The 20942-nt window shown below is 44.7% G+C and overlaps 1 protein-coding gene across 1 annotated transcript in view; it reads left to right on the top strand.

Moving 5' to 3' along the window:
* LOC311113577 (VPS10 domain-containing receptor SorCS3-like) overlaps positions 1-20723 on the top strand; it is a gene marked incomplete at both ends in the record, with an annotated part of 211996 nt that extends 191273 nt beyond the window's left edge. Inside the window, 5 exons of the mRNA XM_084156824.1 lie at positions 11834-11965; positions 12273-12372; positions 13957-14062; positions 14860-15020; positions 20665-20723. Of these exons, the coding sequence (XP_084012950.1) occupies positions 11834-11965; positions 12273-12372; positions 13957-14062; positions 14860-15020; positions 20665-20723 (558 nt within the window). The remainder of the gene's footprint in view (positions 1-11833; positions 11966-12272; positions 12373-13956; positions 14063-14859; positions 15021-20664) is intronic.
* Between the last annotated feature and the right edge of the window lie 219 nt (positions 20724-20942).

A 20942-nucleotide genomic window follows, 5' to 3' on the forward strand; every position in this document is an offset into this window, starting at 1 on the left:
GTTTATGAACACTAGTTCATGTGTCATATGATCCTCCATATGCAGTTTAATCCTATCAAACCATCCCTTTCAACCTTTCTCTGAAAGGAAATCATAGTAAGGCCTACTCATCCATGTACTGCTAGAGTTGACATAGGGTTCATAGCCTAGATATTGTGCAACCACCACCATACAAAGTGTTATTATAATTCTTCATTTATTTTTATTATTCTGCGGTTCGCGTTCAGTTCACCTTCATGATGAAACATATTCCATCGTGTCAAGGTAAACAACTCCTCACTATGAAGTGAAGATGATTAGAAGGAGAAGGGGCAGCAACATCGCAATTAAAGGTCCATTAAGCTGCAGTGTTGCTGTACTACAGTACAGCTCTATGGCTGACAATAGTGAGAGCCAGGCAGGGCTGCACTTTTGCTCCTCAGCTGATTCCAACCCACCACCTAATAGAGGTTTGAATGGGGAGTTCAGTAGTCATTCCATCTTCGGTTTCTCCGGCTTCTTCTTTCCTGCCCCTGCAGTACATGGAAGATTGCCGGAGGCTCCCTCTCAGGTTCCAGAAAGTGATTGTTGGAAAATGCATATAATTTTGTATGTTTCGCGGAAGCCCCCCGCTGGTTTCACCGCCACCTGTTAATGCACCTCTCAGTGTGGTGCAAGAGGTTAACATGTCCTCTTTCTTCCCCAAGAGAGTGCACTGCTTCTGGGCATCCCTTTCTCGCTCTCACCCCCCCTTCCTTTCCTGGGTAACAACTGTACTTTACATCTGTTAAGAGCATTTCTATCTCTAATTCAACCTAAGCTTGAATCATTACCAGAGGTTGTAAGGCTCTGGTTTTAATCATAAATGATTCAAGGTCCACAACCAGCAAGAATTATCTGTATTTTTATTCATGGAGAGCTCTGGCCCCAAAACCCATACACTCCTGTTTTATACCTCTTGACACACAAAGGCACTTTGCTCCGCCCACCTTTAGGAGGCTTTCTTAAACAGTTTCCACCTTTCTCCTTCACCCTGGAATGTTTAGTCCCGCCCCCCTCTGTTAGTGGGTTGATAATTCTAACACAGTTTACACATTTATACTGTATTTGGGGTGAAATCCTTTAGTCATTATTCTTAAAATACAAATTAATCTAACAATCCACCCCTTTGACTAAATGTCTTCACATTCAGGATAAATGTATTTTACAAGCATGATTAATCTCAGAGATCACGTCAGAACTAATAAACATTTCATCCAATTGCCGTCTTTCAGGGTCCAAATCCTCGTCATCCACCAAGCCTGGAGGATCGTTTTTCACATTCCCCTGGTCAGAGTCCGGAGTCAGTCCATCTCTCATCATTGTTTAGATACTGCATTTCACCAACGCCTGACTCACCAATCCTCGGACACAGGGAACAAGACAACAACCACATAATACAAGAATACCCATACAAACACTGACCGCTCCTAAGATGGTGGCTGCTATGGTTTTCCATTTACCAAATATTTCATCAAACCACCCTATCCACAATGTACTAACTTCTGAGTTCTCAGTTCATTCTTCACTTAGTGCAGTTCATTCTGTAAGAGCTCTGGTGACTGTCCCATCCAGTGTGGTGTTGTTAGGGATAAATGTGCAACAATGGCTTATCATTCTATAGACACCGGCCCTTTCTGCCTGATCTAGAACCAACCTCTACTAAGTTATGAGCGGGATGGCGGATAATCGCTCGGAGATGCCCTTTACTGCATCTCTAGTCTGGTCAATAAATCGTTGTTGGTTGTAATAGATATAATTGATCCAATCCACATTTTTGTTTATTGTCACTCAGAAAAATGTTGTGGTAAAACCCTCCTATATTTGATTCATAGTTTTGTATTCGTCTGGAACACCCCTGGGGATGCCTATACCATCTATCCAAATTGGGCTATTTCCTTCCTGACCTATATTTCTCCTCCTCCTGATTATTCTTCCTGTCACTGGTCTTTGATGACTAATTCTTACAGGTTTGGACCAACAATACTGGTGCACAAGTACCCACCCATCCTTCTGGTAATGTCTGTCGAATGCTCCCTTTGTTAGTACATGCCCACCACACATCAGTCAGAGGGATGGTAAGGTTCCTAATTTTTCCCCTCCCTTCCTTATCTAAATCAGTCACATTAATTATCTCTTTACAGCCATCAAAATCACCCAAGTTACGGGTGCCATTTCTATGTCTGTAACACTGGTATTCGCCAGGAGTTAAAGTGAATCTAGGTGGGATGGCCGAGTAAGTCAACTTTGCCAGCCCAATCCCTGTGCAATTGGGCTCTTTTTGATTGGACCCCAGGTCTAATACACAGGGAAACATTGCCTTTGGCATTGGGGCGGTCAACATTGTCGGTCGCCCAATGGAGCATGCATAACAATTGGTCTCCCCCAAGGCCCTAGCGGTGTATTTCATCCATTTTAACCAGAGATTCTCATCAGGGACCCCCTCCACTTCCCCTTGGTTCCATTCTTGGAGGAGAAAATCTTTCATAGTGGACGGGTTAGTCGAATTGACTCCGTCATCCCTTGACTGATCTACTTGGTCTATTGCTATTAATGGATTAATGACAGTACCTGTGCCCTCCATATCTTTTGACTCCATCAAATGTAATCTTAGACAAGTATTCCGTCCGTATTCGTCCGCGCAAGCCCAGTAAGTTATTTTCATGTCCTCTTTAGTGACCTTTACTATTGTTACTACCATCTCCGTGGGGATGTCGTTATACCTTCTTATCCTCCATCTGGACGTCCAGCCTCCCCCCGTCTCATATCTCCGTCCCCCAGTATCTCTAAATACCTGAGCCCAGGAACAATCCGCCGAGGGAGCTGAACATAAATACAATGGGATCTTATAATCCCACGTTGCTTGCTTATCCGTCCTGATAAGATCCCTAATCCTAATTTTGAATCTTACTCCCCACCCTTCTCTGACTCCTATTTTGTAGATCACTCGTCCTTGACGGTCAGTATGTCGGGTCGCTTCCCTTTTATTTCTTCATAATGGTAAGGCCATAGCGTAATTGGTGCGAGGTGGTGGTGGATCTTGACATACCAAGACTATTGCCGAGACTATGATGCAGCTCAGGGTCACCCATATTCCCAAAAACCGCCAACCCTCTCCTGCCTTTAGTCCTTCTGCTTGGTACCACCCCATACTCACACCCTAAGAACACACTACATTGATGATAGGTCGGGGTAGGAGATCTTCGTTGACAGAGGTGATCCCCAGACCCTATTGGTCTAGTTCTTCTCTCCAACTCTGCGTGTACTAAGTGGTGCTTGTATGTGGTCTTACCTTCTTGCAGTGGGTAACATGGACCCAGGTTCCTCTCTCTGATATTCTAATGGCAAAGGCGGTGACCAATATAACCTGATAGGGCCCTTCCCAACAGGCCTGCTTCCAGTTTTCCTTCTAGTGACTGGATGCTCACCAGTCACCTGGTTAGATAGTGGGTCACCTTCTCCTTTAGTTCACCTGTGGGGCACAAAACCTCTGACATACGGGTGTGGTTAATAAACTATCTTCACACATGTTCAGATTAATCGAACAATTTCTGACTGCATTCTCTTTCTAGACTGTATCTAAAAAAATGTTTTTTTTAAAAAGTATTTTTTCCTCTCCTTCGTATATTATTTAATCCTAAAATTAGCCTCTTCCCCCCTCTTGACACATAGTTCTGCTCATGTGTCAATATTACCACCTACCTAAACAATCCCTTAGGTAATTTATCAACCAATTGCCATGCCTTTCATTTTTTAGATTGTCTTTTGCTTCTTTATTGCTCCTCCCACTTCCTTTGTCTTTATGGCGTCTAAATTCGACTTTCGTTCAGTTCAGAATCAATTAGTAATCCAATCAATCAATCTCTTATCTTGTAAAAACACTTATGTTTAATTCAAACTCTGTTCTACCCCGGCTCTCCCGGGCTTGACCTGAAGACTGACTGTTGGACATGACAAGTCCATATTTAGGTCACCTAAGTCTTCTGCCTAGCAACAAAGAATAAAAACCTCTATGTTCGTGATTAACCCAGTTATATCTAATAGCCCACAAAAAAAAACTCATCATCTTTAAATCACGACCAATGTCATATCCCTCTTTACTCTCTACCATTTGGGTAACATCCCTGATATATGTATAAAAAGCTAAGACTGTTTGGGAAGAGAGTAACAACATAAACTGTTCTTCCTCCTCAGAGTTCCAAATGATTTTACCATGGGCTGCCATTGCCTTCCCATAGATAAGATCACTTTAATTTACCAGTATGCAGTACATAATGGAGTACCCAAGCTTTACAGCAGTCCATCATCACCAAAAAGCTCATCATTCTTCATCTATTTATTCCCCCCCCCCATCTAGTCCCTATCTTCCTGATCTTATTGCTAAATCAATGATCTATGCAATAGCTGTTTCGCCTTGGATTGTACCTTCCTCTGATTACTGCAGCTCATTGCATCAATTTAGTTTCAAATATCACCCAACAAACCATTCCATCCCACAGCATAGCAAACACCACCCATGAACTGCTGAAAATCCCCTAAATTCAACATAACAACCCTTTATAAACATCATGCTGGGTGTGTAGTTTTTTTATTTGAAAAACCCAATTGAAAAACAACAATCAAAGATAGCCAGGCTCAACTTAATTTGGTAGCTCCCTTTTATGACCTAAATACTGCCTAACTTCACTACTGCTCCCCCTCCCCCTTAGCAACATTCCAATGAGATAAGATAATCTCTTTCTCCTGGTTATACATTTTGTTAACCTTCAATTACCATCAGTAATCTAAAGATGGTAGTACACACAAAACATGATACATATATCCCCAGTCCTAACCCATCAATAATGTTTGTATCAATCTAATTCCTCATAACTAATCCATAAAACCACTCAAAATTCCTCGAGTATCCAATTATTATTTAATTGATTACCCTAAATCTGCTACATGTGATGTCATTTCAAATGATCCATTATCAATTATTTGTTCAACCCCATAGGAAAATCTGTCTCCCCTTCTATTGTTCCTGTCCCCCTTGTAAATGTCATATTTCAGTTTTTAGCCAATACAATCACGGTTACATCAAATGTTCCCTCAGTTAATGGTATTTTCTCCCTAATATTTCATACTCTTCTTATTTCCATAAATGAGATTTAATCCCTTGCCTTTCCTCTACTATCCTTCTATCATTACTGAATCAATGATAATAACTGTAATAACTATCAATAATAATTGTAATAACTATTACAAATTATATTGTGCCCTTTTTCTGATAATGTTATAATTGTAGCCTATTCCATCACTTTAGTTTAAAATATAAGTTTCTTTATAACAAATCCAGAACCCACCACAGGCTGGCGCTATTCCCCCAGCACAACAGCCAATGCCACTTGCTTCCCCGTAACGAAAATAAATTATCGTTCTAAAATTTACCAACTATTTGTATTTTCCCGCTAACCCATTTCAGTTCGCTATTCAATCTCTTTAACCGTTCTCTCTGATTCGGCCCCAATCAATAAAACAAATACTTGATATCGTTGATAAGCATACACTTAATGACATTCCTACCATCTGAACTATGTACTGTCTCTCACCTCTCCCCCTCTCTCCTGCTCCTTCCTACATTTATGGGGGAGGCGCGGGGACCTTCCCTACAAATCTTCCTTCTTAGGAAATAATACCCCCTAACCCAGAGTTTTTTATTTAAAACTCCGGTTTCATGAAAAGAGTCAGATAACCATTTTTTCTCACGCAACTTATTTTTAGCTCCTTCCTAGAAACAATTATCACGTATTCCGATGGATTCTCAAATCTCACACGTACACAACATTATACAATCATTTGCTAACCCTATTTGTAACCTAGAGGTGGTAACTGCTCCAGTTTCATGAAACAGACAGAGTTATAGCAAATCCCCAGTTGTTTACGCGACTTTTGACCTGTTTAATGTATCCATAGCACACGACGAAAATCATCCCCCTCCCTGTTTATATCGTAACACTGTACCCCGTACAATCTCAATAAAAACTAGTTTACATTGGTGATGGCCATTCACCCCGTGTCATTTCGGACTAGATTATTTTGGTAATAGCTATTTACCTAGGGTCAATTACGGACCCTCCCCGTTTAGTAATATTATTACTTCCTTTGAGATTTTGGTAACTATTATCTGCCCTTCACAATAATTACTATTCTTATACAAGTTCAAATCATTTCACCAAAACCCATGAATAAAAATTACTGACCTTTTCCTTGCAGTTTGGATTTAAATGCTTTTTCAAACTCGTTAACGTCTTTATCGTTCATAAGAGTAATCACCGGCCTGTTTATAACCTTAACGTCGAAGGCCAGGACTATTCTCCACGGATGCAATCATCCGCCCGTGCACGTTTTCGGTGTCCTTAGAACGACAAAGACGTATTTAAGCTCCGCTCAAAGGACCACTCTGTTAAGAGAATTTCTATCTCTAATTCAACCTAAGCTTGAATCATTACCAGAGGTTGTAAGGCTCTGGTTTTAATCATAAATGATTCAAGGTCCACAACCAGCAAGAATTATCTGTATTTTTATTCATGGAGAGCTCTGGCGCCAAAACCCATACACTCCTGTTTTATACCTCTTGACACACAAAGACACTTTGCTCCGCCCACCTTTAGGAGGCTTTCTTAAACAGTTTCCACCTTTCTCCTTCACCCTGGAATGTTTAGTCCCGCCCCCTCTGTTAGTGGGTTGATAATTCTAACACAGTTTACACATTTATACTGTATTTGGGGTGAAATCCTTTAGTCATTATTCTTAAAATACAAATTAATCTAACAACATCAGAGAATAAAATGATAGTTATAGGTGAATCATCATAACCTATTTATCACAACAATGTTGGAAATAATGCACTATGGAAGGAGTTATGAAGATAGAATAACCCAGTATCGTCATAGTTCATAGTTGCGGTCAAGAACACGACAAAAGAAAAACAGAATCCACGTCATGGTGTGTTTACAACAGTAATTAGTATTTGACCACTGTTTCATCTAATTTATTTAGCTTTGCATACAGTAAGATTGTGAGGAAGCCGCACCATATTTTGCTGTTAAAATATTAAAGCGACAAGATTTTTCAGCCAAATCTGAGCTTGGCCAAAGTTCCCTCCAAAATGCTCACTCATCTGACTCAGACTTACTCGCCTACTCCCCTCCCTTACCCCAGATCAGATTTTCCACTTCAACCAATGAGTTTTAGGGGACATAAAATGCCAGCGCTACCCAAGCACACAGAGCCAGAAGGCTTTTTAGACTAATGAGTGATCGCAAATAGAACAAACCGGCCTGAGTGTATTGATTTATACAAGGGCTATTGCATCCCATCCCCTTCCCTATCCCTCTCCTTTCCTTCTATGCCTCTTTACTCTCATTGTGAGTCATTCCTTTGCTCTCTATTTGTCCACTATTTTGCTACTCAAATAGTGACTTTAAGTCTTGATAATGAATGTGCTTCAAGTGTATGTGACTTGCCGACCACACCACTCCATTGTCTGCCGATAGCCCCATAGAGAACCCATAAAAACACTAGTGGCTTTTCATATGGACACTGATTGCCAGTTGCAACCCCCTGCCTCGCTGGTAATCTGAAGTAGATAAAGGCCATTATAAACAAAAACATTCAATAGTAGCTATTTTGAAGGCATGGAAAACAGTTGTTTGGCAAGAAGTACTTTTTCCATCAAGAAAGAAATACACTTTCGCGAAAACAGGGAGGTTCAGATTGGATTGTTAAAAAAAGGGTAACACTTTATTTGACACCTAGGGTCATAACACGTTATGACTCGGTCATAACCATGTCATAGTATGTTATAACAGCTGACAAAACGTGTCATAGCCTGTCATTATATAGTCATAACACTATCATGGCACATATATTTAGACCTGTTGTGACATATTGCGTTATTTTGTGGCTGGTTATGACATCTACATAAGAGTGTCAAAAACCACAAAACCTACCACACAAGGCACACCATTCCATTACACCATAGCCTACTTGTAAACAGTAAGTTATATTACATTTTCTAAAATTGACCATAATAAATTGTGCACACATTGACGTCAGACATGTACCTACCCCAATGCTCTGTTGCTCATGACTGGGATGAATGCAGGAGCAGATTTCAGGAGCAGGACAAGATACCCTCTTTTTGACTGATGACTGACATAAGGGCATGTAAGCGTTAGATCTATTTGGCTTATATGATTATGATGGTCAAAACGCTTCTTGAAAATGTCAGAAAGTGTATTTCTTAGCCCAAGTAAAAGGACACAGGATGGTCATAATACTTCATGACAGTGTCATAAAGTGTATTTTCTTAGTCCAAGTAAAGTGACACAGGATGGTCATAATGCTTCTTGACAGTGTCATAAAGTGTATTTTCTTAGTCCAAGTAAAGTGACACCAGATGGTCATAATGTTTCATGACAGTGTGTATTTTCCACAAGTTATTCAACATACGATTAAAAAAATACATGACATCCAAGGATTTAACTCTAAATTGTAGTATTTATTCAAATGAGTTTTTTCCCTGACAAGAAGGTTCATTACCCCTGGATGCAGCAGATGCATTACTTTCACAGAAAAATATAAGTAAAGAACAGAAATCAGAATAGAGTATGCTACAATGCAGTGGAACGGCTAAAGAAAGCTAAAAACTGTCACGCCCTGGCTCTGGGGACTATGTTATGTTGAGCCAGGGTGTGTAATTCTATGTTTGATTTTCTATGTTGGGCTGAGTGACTCCCAATCAGAGGCAACGAGTGTCAGCTGGGTGTCTCTGATTGGGAGCCATATTTAACTGTCTGTCTTTCACTTTGTGTTTGTGGTTTCTTGTTCATTTCGGTTTGTGTTAAACTGTAGACGTCACGTTATCGTTTATTGTTTTGATCGTGTGATCAGTAATAAAAAGATATGTTCACCTTCAACGCTGCGCCTTGGTCCTCATCTCTAACCAACGATCGTGACAGAAGAAACCACCATAACAGGACCAAGCAGCATGAAGAAGAGAGAGGAAGGACTTGGGAGCAGTTGAGTAGGAGTCTCGACTGGGCCAAGCCAAGAGAAGAGGAGAGAGGTTGGAGTTTGGAGCAGTGGGGTGAGAGTCTGGCGAGAATGATGGAGGCCTGGCCCACGGGGAGGAGAGACCCCCAGAAAATTTTTAGGGGGGGGCTCACGACGTCGGGGCAGCAGGAGGCCGCTATGGAGCGGTCCAGCGGGGTTGCAGAGGAGGCCGCCAGGTTACGGGGGCCACTGGTAGAAGAGGGGATGGAGGGTGTAGAGGCACGGCGAGAGGTACTGGCGTGTGTTGCCAGTCCGGTCCGGCCCGTTCCAGATCCCGGTGTAGAGCCAGTGGTGTGTGTCCCCAGTACGGTCCGGTCTATTCCTGCTCCCCGCACCAAACCTACGGTGTGCGTCGACAGCCCAGCCCGGCCCGTTCCTGCGCTCCGCACCAAGTCTGTGGTGCGCGTCGCCAGCCCAGTCCGGCCCATCCAAGCTTCCCGCACCAAGCCAGTGGTGTGCGTCGTCAGTCCGGCACGGCCCGTGCCTGCTCTCCGCACCAAGTCTATGGTGCGTTTCGTCAGCCCTGTCCGGCCCGTTCCTGCTCTCCGCACCAAGTCTGTGGTGCGCGTCGCCAGCCCAGTCCGGCCCATCCAAGCTTCCCGCACCAAGCCAGTGGTGTGCGTCGTCAGTCCGGCACGGCCCGTGCCTGCTCTCCGCACCAAGTCTATGGTGCGTTTCGTCAGCCCTGTCCGGCCCGTTCCTGCTCTCCGCACCAAGTCTGTGGTGCGCGTCGCCAGCCCGGTCCGGCCCGTCCAAGCTCCCCGCACCAGGTCAGTGGTGCGCGTCGTCAGCCCGGTCCGGCTCATTCCTGCTCCCCGCACCAAGTCAGGGGTGCGCTTCGTCAGCCCGGTCCGGCCCGTTCCTCCTCCACGCATCAAGCCAGGGGTGTGCGTCGTCAGTCCAGCACAACCCGTGCCTGGGTCATGTCCGGAGCCGGATCCGCCGCCGAGGCGGAGTGCCCACCCGGTCCCTCCCCTGTTGTGGTTGTTTGGCGCGGCCGGAGTCTGCGCCTTTGGGGGGGGGTACTGTCACGCCCTGGCTCTGGGGACTATGTTATGTTGAGCCAGGGTGTGTAATTCTATGTTTGATTTTCTATGTTGGGCTGAGTGACTCCCAATCAGAGGCAACGAGTGTCAGCTGGGTGTCTCTGATTGGGAGCCATATTTAACTGTCTGTCTTTCACTTTGTGTTTGTGGTTCCTTGTTCATTTCGGTTTGTGTTAAACTGTAGACGTCACGTTATCGTTTATTGTTTTGATCGTGTGATCAGTAATAAAAAGATATGTTCACCTTCAACGCTGCGCCTTGGTCCTCATCTCTAACCAACGATCGTGACAAAAACTCATACCAAATATATTATGGCAATAGAAAAAACTTTCACACATTCTCAAATACATTACAATCCTTTTTTCTCAATGTTTTCATAACATAGCTAATGCTAGCTCTGAATTATTAATTATTAGCTACTTAACTGTTAACTGTTAACATCTAGTAAGTGTTTGTTTAGCTAAGGTTAGCTGCCCTGTAACTAAAGATGGTGGTGTTCAAAACAACTAATTACACCCATGCATTGTCGAGGCAACAACAGTACATCTGATTATCTCTATATACAGTATATTGTGCTAATTGTACAAACAAATTATAAAATATATTGTACATTTGTACATTTGTAGTTGTAAAATTATAAAATAGTCTTGTATATTAAATGCAAGAAAAACCCATGGACAACTAACAACAACTAGCTAGCTATGGTAGGTTAGCTAACGTTAGCGATTATCATGCGAATGTTAGATACACATTTCATAAAAAGTAATCTTCTAATATACACATCATTAGCGTGATTTATGTACTCATGCAAATACACTTAATACGAGTCATTGTTTGTAAAATAATAAAACAATTTAAGATCCAAAGTGTTTGACGAAAATAAAGGTGTTGTAAGGGTACATTTTAGTTGTTGTAAGGATAATAATATAAGTCAGATAGGCCTATTACATACATGACCATATGTCAGTCATAAGTTCCAAAGAGGGTGTTTTGTCCTTCTCCCGCATTCATCCCAGTCATCAGCGACAGAGCATTGGGCTAGGCACATGTTTGACACCAATGTGTGTACAAATACAATGGTAATAAAATGGCCAATTTTAGGAAATGTTATATAAAAAATGTTACATTATACATTTTAGTCATTTAGCCGACGCTCTTATCCAGAGCGACTTACAGTTAGTAGAATGGATTGGTTTGCCTTGTGTGGTAGGTTTTGTGGAATTTGACACATAGATGTCATAACCAGCCATAACATATTGCAATATATTTCGCAACACGTCTAAATATATGTGTCATGACAGTGTTATGACAATGTTATGACAGGTTATGTCAGCTGTTATGACATGTTATGACAATATTATAACCGTGTCATAACATGTTATGATGCTAGGTGTCAAATAAATTAAGTGTTACTGAAAAAAGAAAGTAGTATTAATGCTGGATTGTCGTCTATTGGTTTGGTGAAATATTGTAGCATTGTTTACCTGTAGGTTATATTGGGTTATTACCACATGTTGGTCAAGCCCAAAGCTATTTCATTGACACCTCCCTCTCCTTTGATTTCAAACATGTTAAATATGTATATAATCTAAGGGCAGTGTTTTTGACTGTAGCCAAAGAATGCCATACAGGTATGAACATATTGTAACAGTAATGTCCATTGTCAACAGGTGTCAGACTTTCCAGAGGATCAGCTATTGGTTGCAGTGTTTCCAGGTGTGCCAACGGCCGCTGAGCTCCTCCTGTTACCACACAAGAACCAATCAGAGGGCCGGAAAAATAAAGAGGAGGAGCTAGAGCAGGTATGGGACAGTTAGATTGGACACTGACATTTTGAGTGTCATTGTAATTCTGTCATGGCATGTATGACTAATTGTTTCCAATCCTTCACGCCAATTCACTCAATAGGATAATTACATTGTCATGGCTAAAATGACACACATTAATTCTACGCGCCCGAGTCTGACAATTGAGATAACTGAACCAATGTGGTGGGTGTCATGACAAGATGGCAAATATTATTTCATTATGCAGCGCGTGTGAATTGAAAGAGTTGTAAAGGGTGACAATTGTTGGACTAAATTATGCTTCTTTCATCTCCTTCAACAGATCTCTGAGATACTTGCCAGCGCTCTCAACCAGAATCTGGTGGAGTTCGAGCTAAAGCCAGGAGCAAGAGTAATCGTTTACATCACACAGCTAACTTTGGGTAAGGAAAGAAGTTAGTATCAAGATAATTACATAAATTAACTATATGTACTTGCATGAGAAATGAATATTTTCTCTACATATTTTCCTGTTTTTTAGCTGTGTTTGTTTCTTTTTGTGATGTCATAAATGCAATGTTATTTACTGGAGATAATGTCTTCATATTTGGATAGCATAAACCAAGCACATTTTTTGTTCTGTATTTAAAATGCATGATAGGTTTGTCACCATCCTGGGTGAATGAAGATTGGAGGAGGACATGGGAGGAAAGGGATGATGGATTTTATTTTAAGTGGAACTCCTTGAGACAACGGATCTTTTATATCAATACGTCCAACATCTGTTCACTGTCTTTTACACCCATCCAACCACAAAATGAGTGTTGCACTGACTATAATTATGTTGATTATTTAGTCCTTGAGAAAAGGACAAAAAAAATAAGTTTGGTAATAAATGCATGCAGAATTCAGAATTGCATAAAATCAATCAACATTACACCAGTTTGAGTGTTGGCTTGAAATGAGACAAATAAATAACTACTCTTGGCTGCAATTAAAATGATTTGCCAGTTTCCACCCAGTAACAACACAAAACCTCCTTCACAATGGAAAATATTTGTGTTTGTGTGTGTGTGTGTGTGTGTGTGTGTGTGTCACCTCAGAAAATGTGGGAAGAGCCTTCAAGCTGCTTCAGAAAGGTCATCGACATCACAGGCTGCCTCTCAGAGCTGGGGCTGGAAAAAATACACAGTAGAAAATATACTGTGCTCTACCTTTGATAATAGATATGAATACGCATTTCAAAGTCACCGTAATACCCCAGAGAGAGGGTGAGATGGAGGTGTTGAATAGTATAATCAGCACCACATACTTCCAGTTTATTCCACAGTAAGTGTTGCACTTTATATGTGACAGTTTTCGTTGTAAAAGGCTCATTTTTACCATAATTTAGCATTTACCTCGGAATATGAATATTGCTATGCTTCTTTTAAGCAGATGGCTTTAAGTTTGAGAGATGGCAGCCATTTAGAAAAAGCAATTTCACGCTATAACAGTCTTTTAAATTTGGGATATTAAATATGCACTATCATTGCCGTGGATCTACCCATAATCTAAAGCCAGATTTATTTACTGTTGCATAAACTTGGTGGCGAAGTTGTCCCTTGTCCCAGCTCTATTGTTTTGGGCCTAAAGTACAGCATCACACAGATCAGACCAAATAAATGACATTTGTTGCTGTATACGGGCCACTGGAAGGGAATCGTTTTTTGACAATGTTGTGGCGCCAAAACTCAACTTTATTGTACACTGTGGTCCTGTATGGTATCATTTGGTTTTCAACAAATTGATTCAAGTACAGCATATGCATTGACTGTATGTAGTCCTACTGTAGCAGACTATTGTGATTCAAAATATATATCTCAACTGTACTCCATGGTTGTTATTAGTGACACAATAATATACAGTATAGGATCAATATTGGCAGTGAAGCAAGAAAATCTCCAAGGCAATCCCAGATTAGCCTTTATTGTGTTGCTATGTTCTTGTTATGTTTAACGTTGGTCTTCCTCTACCCTCTGTTACAGCACCCTTGGTGGATTCCAGCCCGAGACACAGCAGTTCAGCCATGCTGATGCTCCTATCAGTAGTATTCCTGGGTTTAGCAGTGTTTCTCATCTACAAATTCAAGAGGTATGTACAGTACTGTATGATTATATCTTTGTACACTGTATCCCATCACTGCTCTAATCACCTGCCATCGTTATTAATAATGCATATTATAATAATATGCTAGATTGAAAGGGCCTGCATAAATGAACGATGAACTAATGGCGTTCCTTTTAAATCACTTTTCAAATGTCCTTTATACTGTAGATGTAGTAAACAGATTTAGAGTGATTTGGATGCATGAGGCACATGTGTGAATCAGTGATGTTATGTGAAGAAAACTATCATTAAATTGCTTAATATGCTGTTGCCGTACTTCGGCTGTTAGTAGCTGAATTATTAAATGATGGAAAAGTCTGCGAAAAACGCATCAATTATGGATATGGAATTCCACGCATTAATCTAAAGAGGAAACAGATTTATTGAAATGTCACACATGACAAAGCAAAACAATTAAATAATAAAATGACTTGTAATTTGAAATAAATTGAAGTACGAGTGGATGAAATACATTTCTAATCATAAATATAAATGTGGAATGATTTTTCAGAGATTATGCTAAATGTGTATGCATTAGGATTACAGTCTTATGTCACTACTAGACATTTATGTCATATGGGGATTTAATGATGGATAGATGAAGATTTTTTTAGTTAGATATCTAGTGGCTTCATGATAATAACACGTCCAGGGGTTAATTTAGTCTTGTCAAAATACCAACTCTGAATAAAAAGAAATGCTGCCAATGGGACGGACCATCATTGAATAGTAATTCCCTGTTGTAACATGGCTGTTGTCTGTCTACATTTACCAATCTGCAGAAAAATCCCCTGGATTAACATATATGCAGAGGTGAACCAGGAGAAAGAGCAGGAGATGATCGGTTCGGTCAGCCAGAGCGACAGCACGCCTAAGATCACCCTCAGTGAGTTCTCCACGCCCACAGAAGTCATGGAGAAGGAGATGGACGCCAGGGTTAAACGTAAGATACATAGTCTGATAAATCATTGTTTATTCTGTGTCAGAAGGGAACCGATGTGGATGTGGTGGAGGAGTCAGGCGCAGGACACAGAGGTTAAGTCCAACAGACTTTAATAATCCAAAGTCAACTGTCCAAAAGTAACACGACCTCGACAAAACAAGAGGCGAGGGAGAATTACGCATACACGCGTAAACACTAAACATAAAACAAACAGAGTGCAAACACGTAGCTCCGAACAGCATGACAGTGAAAACAACACACAATAATACTAACACAAAACAAGGAACTTATAGGGCACGCAATCAACACACAAATGGCCACAGGTGATACAGACAGACAAAAGCAATCGACTGACGAAACATAGAGCGGTGGCAGCTAGTACTCCGGGGACGGCGCTCGCCGAAGCCTGCCCGAACCAGGAGGAGGAGCAGTCTCGGCCAAAACCGTGACAGTACCCCCCCCTTGACGCGCGGCTCCAGCCGTGCGCCGACCCCGGCCTCGGGGACGGCCAGGAGGACGCGGACCCGGGCGCGTGGGATGCCCATGGTGAAACTCAGTCAGGAGGGATGGATCGAGTATGTCCCTCCTGGGTACCCAGCACCGTTCCTCCGGACTGTACCCCTCCCACTCCACGAGATACTGGAGACCACTCATCCGGCGCCTCGAGTCCAAGATGGTCCGGACCCGGTACGCCGGGGCCCCCTCGATGTCCAAAGGGGGCGGAGGGGTCTCTCCTATCCTATCTTCTTGGAGTGGGCCAGCTACCACCGGCCTGAGAAGAGACACATGGAACGAGGGGTTAATATTTTTATACTCTATAGGCAGTTGTAACCTGTAACACACCTCGTTCACCTCTTCTCAGGACTTTGAAGGGCCCCACAAACCGCCGACCCAGCTTCCGGCAGGGCAGGCGGAGGGGCAGGTTTCGAGTCGAGAGCCAGACTCGATCTCCCGGTGCGTACACCGGTCCCTCACTGCGGTGGCGGTCGGCGCTCGCCTTTTGTTGACGGATGGCACGCTGCAGATGGACATGGGCAGCGTCCCACGTCTCCTCCGAGCGCCGAATCCACTCGTCCACCGCAGGAGCCTCGATCTGGCTCTCGTGCCATGGTGCCAGGACCGGCTGATAGCCTAAAACACACTGGAAAGGTGTTAAATTGGTGGAGGAGTGGCGGAGAGAGTTCTGGGCCATCTCTGCCCAGGGGATGAACCTAGACCACTCCTCCGGCCGGTCCCGGCAATAGGACCTCAAAAACCTACCCACATCCTGGTTGACACGTTCCACCTGCCCATTGCTCTCTGGGTGGTACCCCGAGGTAAGGCTTACCGAGACCCCCAACCGTTCCATGAACGCCCCCCAAACTCTGGAGGTGAACTGGGGACCTCGGTCAGACACTATATCCTCGGGGACCCCATAGTGCCGGAACACATGGGTAAATAGGGCCTCAGCGGTTTGTAGGGCAGTAGGGAGACCCGGCATGGGAAGGAGACGACAGGCCTTAGAAAACCGATCCACAACGACCAAAATGGTGGTATTCCCCTGGGAGGGGGGGAGATCGGTTACGAAATCCACCGATAGGTGGGACCATGGTCGTTGTGGAACGGGCAGGGGGTGTAGCTTACCCCTGGGCAAATGTCTAGGCGCCTTACACTGGGCACACACCGAGCAGGAGGAGACATAAACCCTCACATCCCTGGCTAATGTTGGCCACCAGTATTTCATGCTAAGACAGTGCACGGTCCGGCCAATACCTGGATGTCCAGAGGAGGGTGATGTATGAGCCCAATAAATCAGTCGATCACGAATCTCGAGCGGAACGTACGTCCGCCCCACAGGACACTCGGGGGGAGTAGGGTCGGTACGCAGTGCCCGCTCGATTTCCGCATCGACCTCCCATACCACCGGAGCCACCAAACAAGACTCCGGCAATATGGAAGTAGGCTCGTTGGACCTCTCCTCTGTGTCATACCGCCGGGACAGGGCGTCTGCCTTACCATTCTGGGACCCAGGGATGTATGTGATCTTAAAAACGAACCGGGTTAGGAACATGTTCCACCTAGCCTGACGAGGGTTCAATCTCCTAGCTGCCCGGATGTACTCCAGGTTACGGTGATCAGTCAGAATGAGGAAAGGGTGTTGAGCCCCCTCAAGCCAATGCCTCCACACCTTTAGGGCCTGGACTACGGCTAACAGCTCCCTGTCCCCAACATCATAATTACGCTCCGCCGAGCTGAGCTTCTTAGAGTAGAACGCACAGGGGCGGAGTTTAGGTGGCGTGCCGGACCGTTGTGACAGAACTGCCCCAATACCGGTCTCGGAAGCGTCTACCTCTACTTGGAAGGGTAAAGAGGGATCCGGATGCGCCAGCACAGGGACCGAGGTGAACAGGTTCTTTAGTTTGACAAATGCCCTGTCCGCCTCAGCCGACCACTGCAAACGAACCGGACCCCCCTTTAGCAGGGACGTAATGGGAGCTGCAACCTGTCCAAAACCCTGAATAAACCTCCGGTAGTAATTAGCAAAACCCAAGAACTGCTGCACCTCTTTTACAGTGGTTGGAGTTTGCCAATTACGCACGGCCGATACCCGGTCTACCTCTATCTCCACGCCAGACGCAGACAACCGATAACCCAAAAAGGAGACGGACTCCTGGAAGAACAGGCATTTCTCTGCCTTGACATACAGGTCATGCTCCAACAGTCTTCTCAACACTCGGCGCACCTGGGCTACATGCTCGGCTCGTGTAGAAGAATACACTAGGATGTCGTCGATGTAAACTACTACACCCTGCCCATGCATGTCCCGGAAAATCTCGTCAACAAAGGATTGGAAGACTGAAGGAGCATTCATTAACCCGTATGGCATGACGAGATACTCGTAATGACCCGAGGTGGTACTAAATGCTGTTTTCCATTCATCCCCCTCCCTAATGCGCACCAGATTGTAAGCGCTCCTGAGATCCAACTTTGTGAAGAACCGCGCTCCGCGTAATGACTCCGTCATCGTCGCAATCAGTGGAAGTGGGTAACTGTATTTAACCGTGATCTGATTGAGACTCCGGTAATCAATACACGGGCGCAATCCCCCGTCCTTCTTCTTCACAAAGAAGAAACTCGAGGAGACCGGGGAAGTAGAGGACCGTATGTATCCCTGTGCCAAGGACTCGGCTATGTAAGTCTCCATAGCCGCTGTCTCCTCTTGAGACAGGGGATACACATGACTCCGTGGCAGAGCCGCTCCTGTTTGGAGATTTATCGCACAGTCCCCCTGTCTATGAGGAGGTAGCCGTGTTGCCCTCGATTTGCTAAACACAAGTGCTAAATCCTCATACTCAGGGGGAATGCGCAGTGCGGGCACTTGGTTCGGACTCTCTACCGAGGTCGCCCCTACGGAAACACCTAAACATCTCCCTACACACTGGGCAGACCACTCCATAAGAGCTCTCTGTTGCCACGCTATGGTAGGATCATGGGTGCTTAACCAGGGAAGGCCCAACACCACGGGGTACGCAGGAGAGTCAATCAGATAAAACTGAATGATCTCCTCATGACCCCCCTGCGTCGTCATCGTCAGTGGTGCTGTGACCTCCCTGATCAGACCCGACCCCAACGGCCGGCTGTCTAATGCGTGGACAGGAAATGGAGCTTCTACCGGCCGAAGGGGGATTCCTAACCTACAACAAAATGCCCGATCAATAAAGTTCCCAGCTGCGCCTGAATCTACTAGCGCCTTATGCTGGGAATGAGGTGCCACCTGTGGAAATTTCACAGGAATACTCATGTGACCAACAGAGAGCTCTGGGTAAGTGGGGCGCCTGCTCACCTGAAATGACTCCCCAGTGCGTGGCCTGCTGTCACCTCTCCCAGGAGACCCTCCCCAGCACCTGGCCGCGGTGTGTCCTCCACGACCACAGGTGGTGCAGGGGATGGCCCCCCTCGGGTTACCTCTCCTCCTCTCTCTAGCGCCAGCACCCCCGAGCTCCATGGGAATCGGCTCGGAGGTGCTGGAGGGCGGAATGGACGACCCCCACTCGGGACGTCCGCGGGTAGCCAGCAGGGTGTCTAGACGGATGGAAATGTCCACCAACTGGTCGAACGACAGGTTGGTGTCCCTGCAGGCCAGCTCACGACGAACGTCCTCTCGTAGGCTACACCGGTAGTGGTCGATGAGGGCCCTCTCATTCCACCCCGCATCCGCTGCTAGTGTCCGGAACTCCAGTGCGAACTCCTGTGCGCTCCTCTTCTCCTGTCGGAGGTGGAACAGACGCTCTCCCGCCGCTTTCCCCTCAGGTGGATGATCGAAGACAGCCCTGAAGCGGCGGGAGAACTCCGCGTAGGTGATGGTTGCGGCGTCTATTCCCCTCCATTCGGCGTTGGCCCACTCCAACGCCTTGCCGGATAGACAGGAGATGAGGGCGGAGACGCTCTCGTATCCCGAGGGCGCCGGGTGTATGGTGGCCAGGTAAAGTTCCACCTGCAGGAGAAATCCCTGACACCCGGCTGCAGAACCGTCATATGCCCTCGGGAGCGAGAGCCGAATGCCACTGGGTTCCGGTGCTGAGAGAGGAGGACTGGCCGTTGGTGATGGGATGTTGTGAGAGTGCGTGGGCACCTCTCTATTCACCAACCGGCGCAGAGTGTTGGACACATCCTCCATGGCAGCCCCGAGTTGCCGGATCATGGTGTCCTGGTAGTTGATCCGGTATTCCAGGGATTCGGGTGCCGCCGCTGTTCCTGCTGACTCCATGTTGGTGTGTTGTTCTGTCAGAAGGGAACCGATGTGGATGTGGTGGAGGAGTCAGGCGCAGGACACAGAGGTTAAGTCCAACAGACTTTAATAATCCAAAGTCAACTGTCCAAAAGTAACACAACCTCGACAAAACAAGAGGCGAGGGAGAATTACGCATACACGCGTAAACACTAAACATAAAACAAACAGAGTGCAAACACGTAGCTCCGAACAGCATGACAGTGAAAACAACACACAATAATACTAACACAAAACAAGGAACTTATAGGGCACGCAATCAACACACAAATGGCCACAGGTGATACAGACAGACAAAAGCAATCGACTGACGAAACATAGAGCGGTGGCAGCTAGTACTCCGGGGACGGCGCTCGCCGAAGCCTGCCCGAACCAGGAGGAGGAGCAGTCTCGGCCGAAACCGTGACATTCTGTTATTAGCAAGTTACTGATTTGGTGACTTTGAACTTCCTTGTTGAGAAAGAGCCACCAATATTACACATACATTGTCCAAACTAATTGAATTGGACTAGAACACATATAGGTCATATCTCCGTGTATGACAATGTTGACTTTTGACCTGCAGTGTATACACTACATAGTGTTTAGAAAGTCTACATTGTTTCTTTACATGGAATTTACTGGTAGGAAAAAGGAGGGGTACTGTATCTTCAGAAGAAAACAAGGAAACAAACTAACGAATGGGTCAGCCACTAATGTCCCACACATGAAACAACAGCTTAAGAGCTTTTGATAAGACATTGTAATGAAACCCAAGTATTTTACAGGCCGTATCAATGTCCAAGTAGTTATTTGTTTCACAGGCATCAAAGCCTCTACTAACAGTGGACTAACCCACATTGTTCTTATGTTGTGTTTTTTTTCTCTCTACCCCAGGGCGAATTGGAAATGCCTGCGAGAGCACAAGGGAGATTCCTAACTGTACTAGCGTGTAAAGCCCAGGAAGGAATGCAACAAATGTGTACAGACTTAAAGTATTGACATTTTGAGGGTTTTCTCTTTTTTGGTTTCTTTTGTAATTTCTCAAACACAACCCCATGGTTAATAGTTTTCTAAGGACCTCATTTATACTGATGTGCATGGGTGTCTTGTTTGATAGCATCTATGCGGCGAATTTGAAATCCACTCAATGAGACAAGTTTTAATTACAAGTA

The sequence above is a fragment of the Coregonus lavaretus genome (assembly GCF_964263955.1).
Source record: "Coregonus lavaretus genome assembly, chromosome: 40".
In the NCBI taxonomy this organism is placed as follows: Eukaryota; Metazoa; Chordata; class Actinopteri; order Salmoniformes; family Salmonidae; genus Coregonus; species Coregonus lavaretus.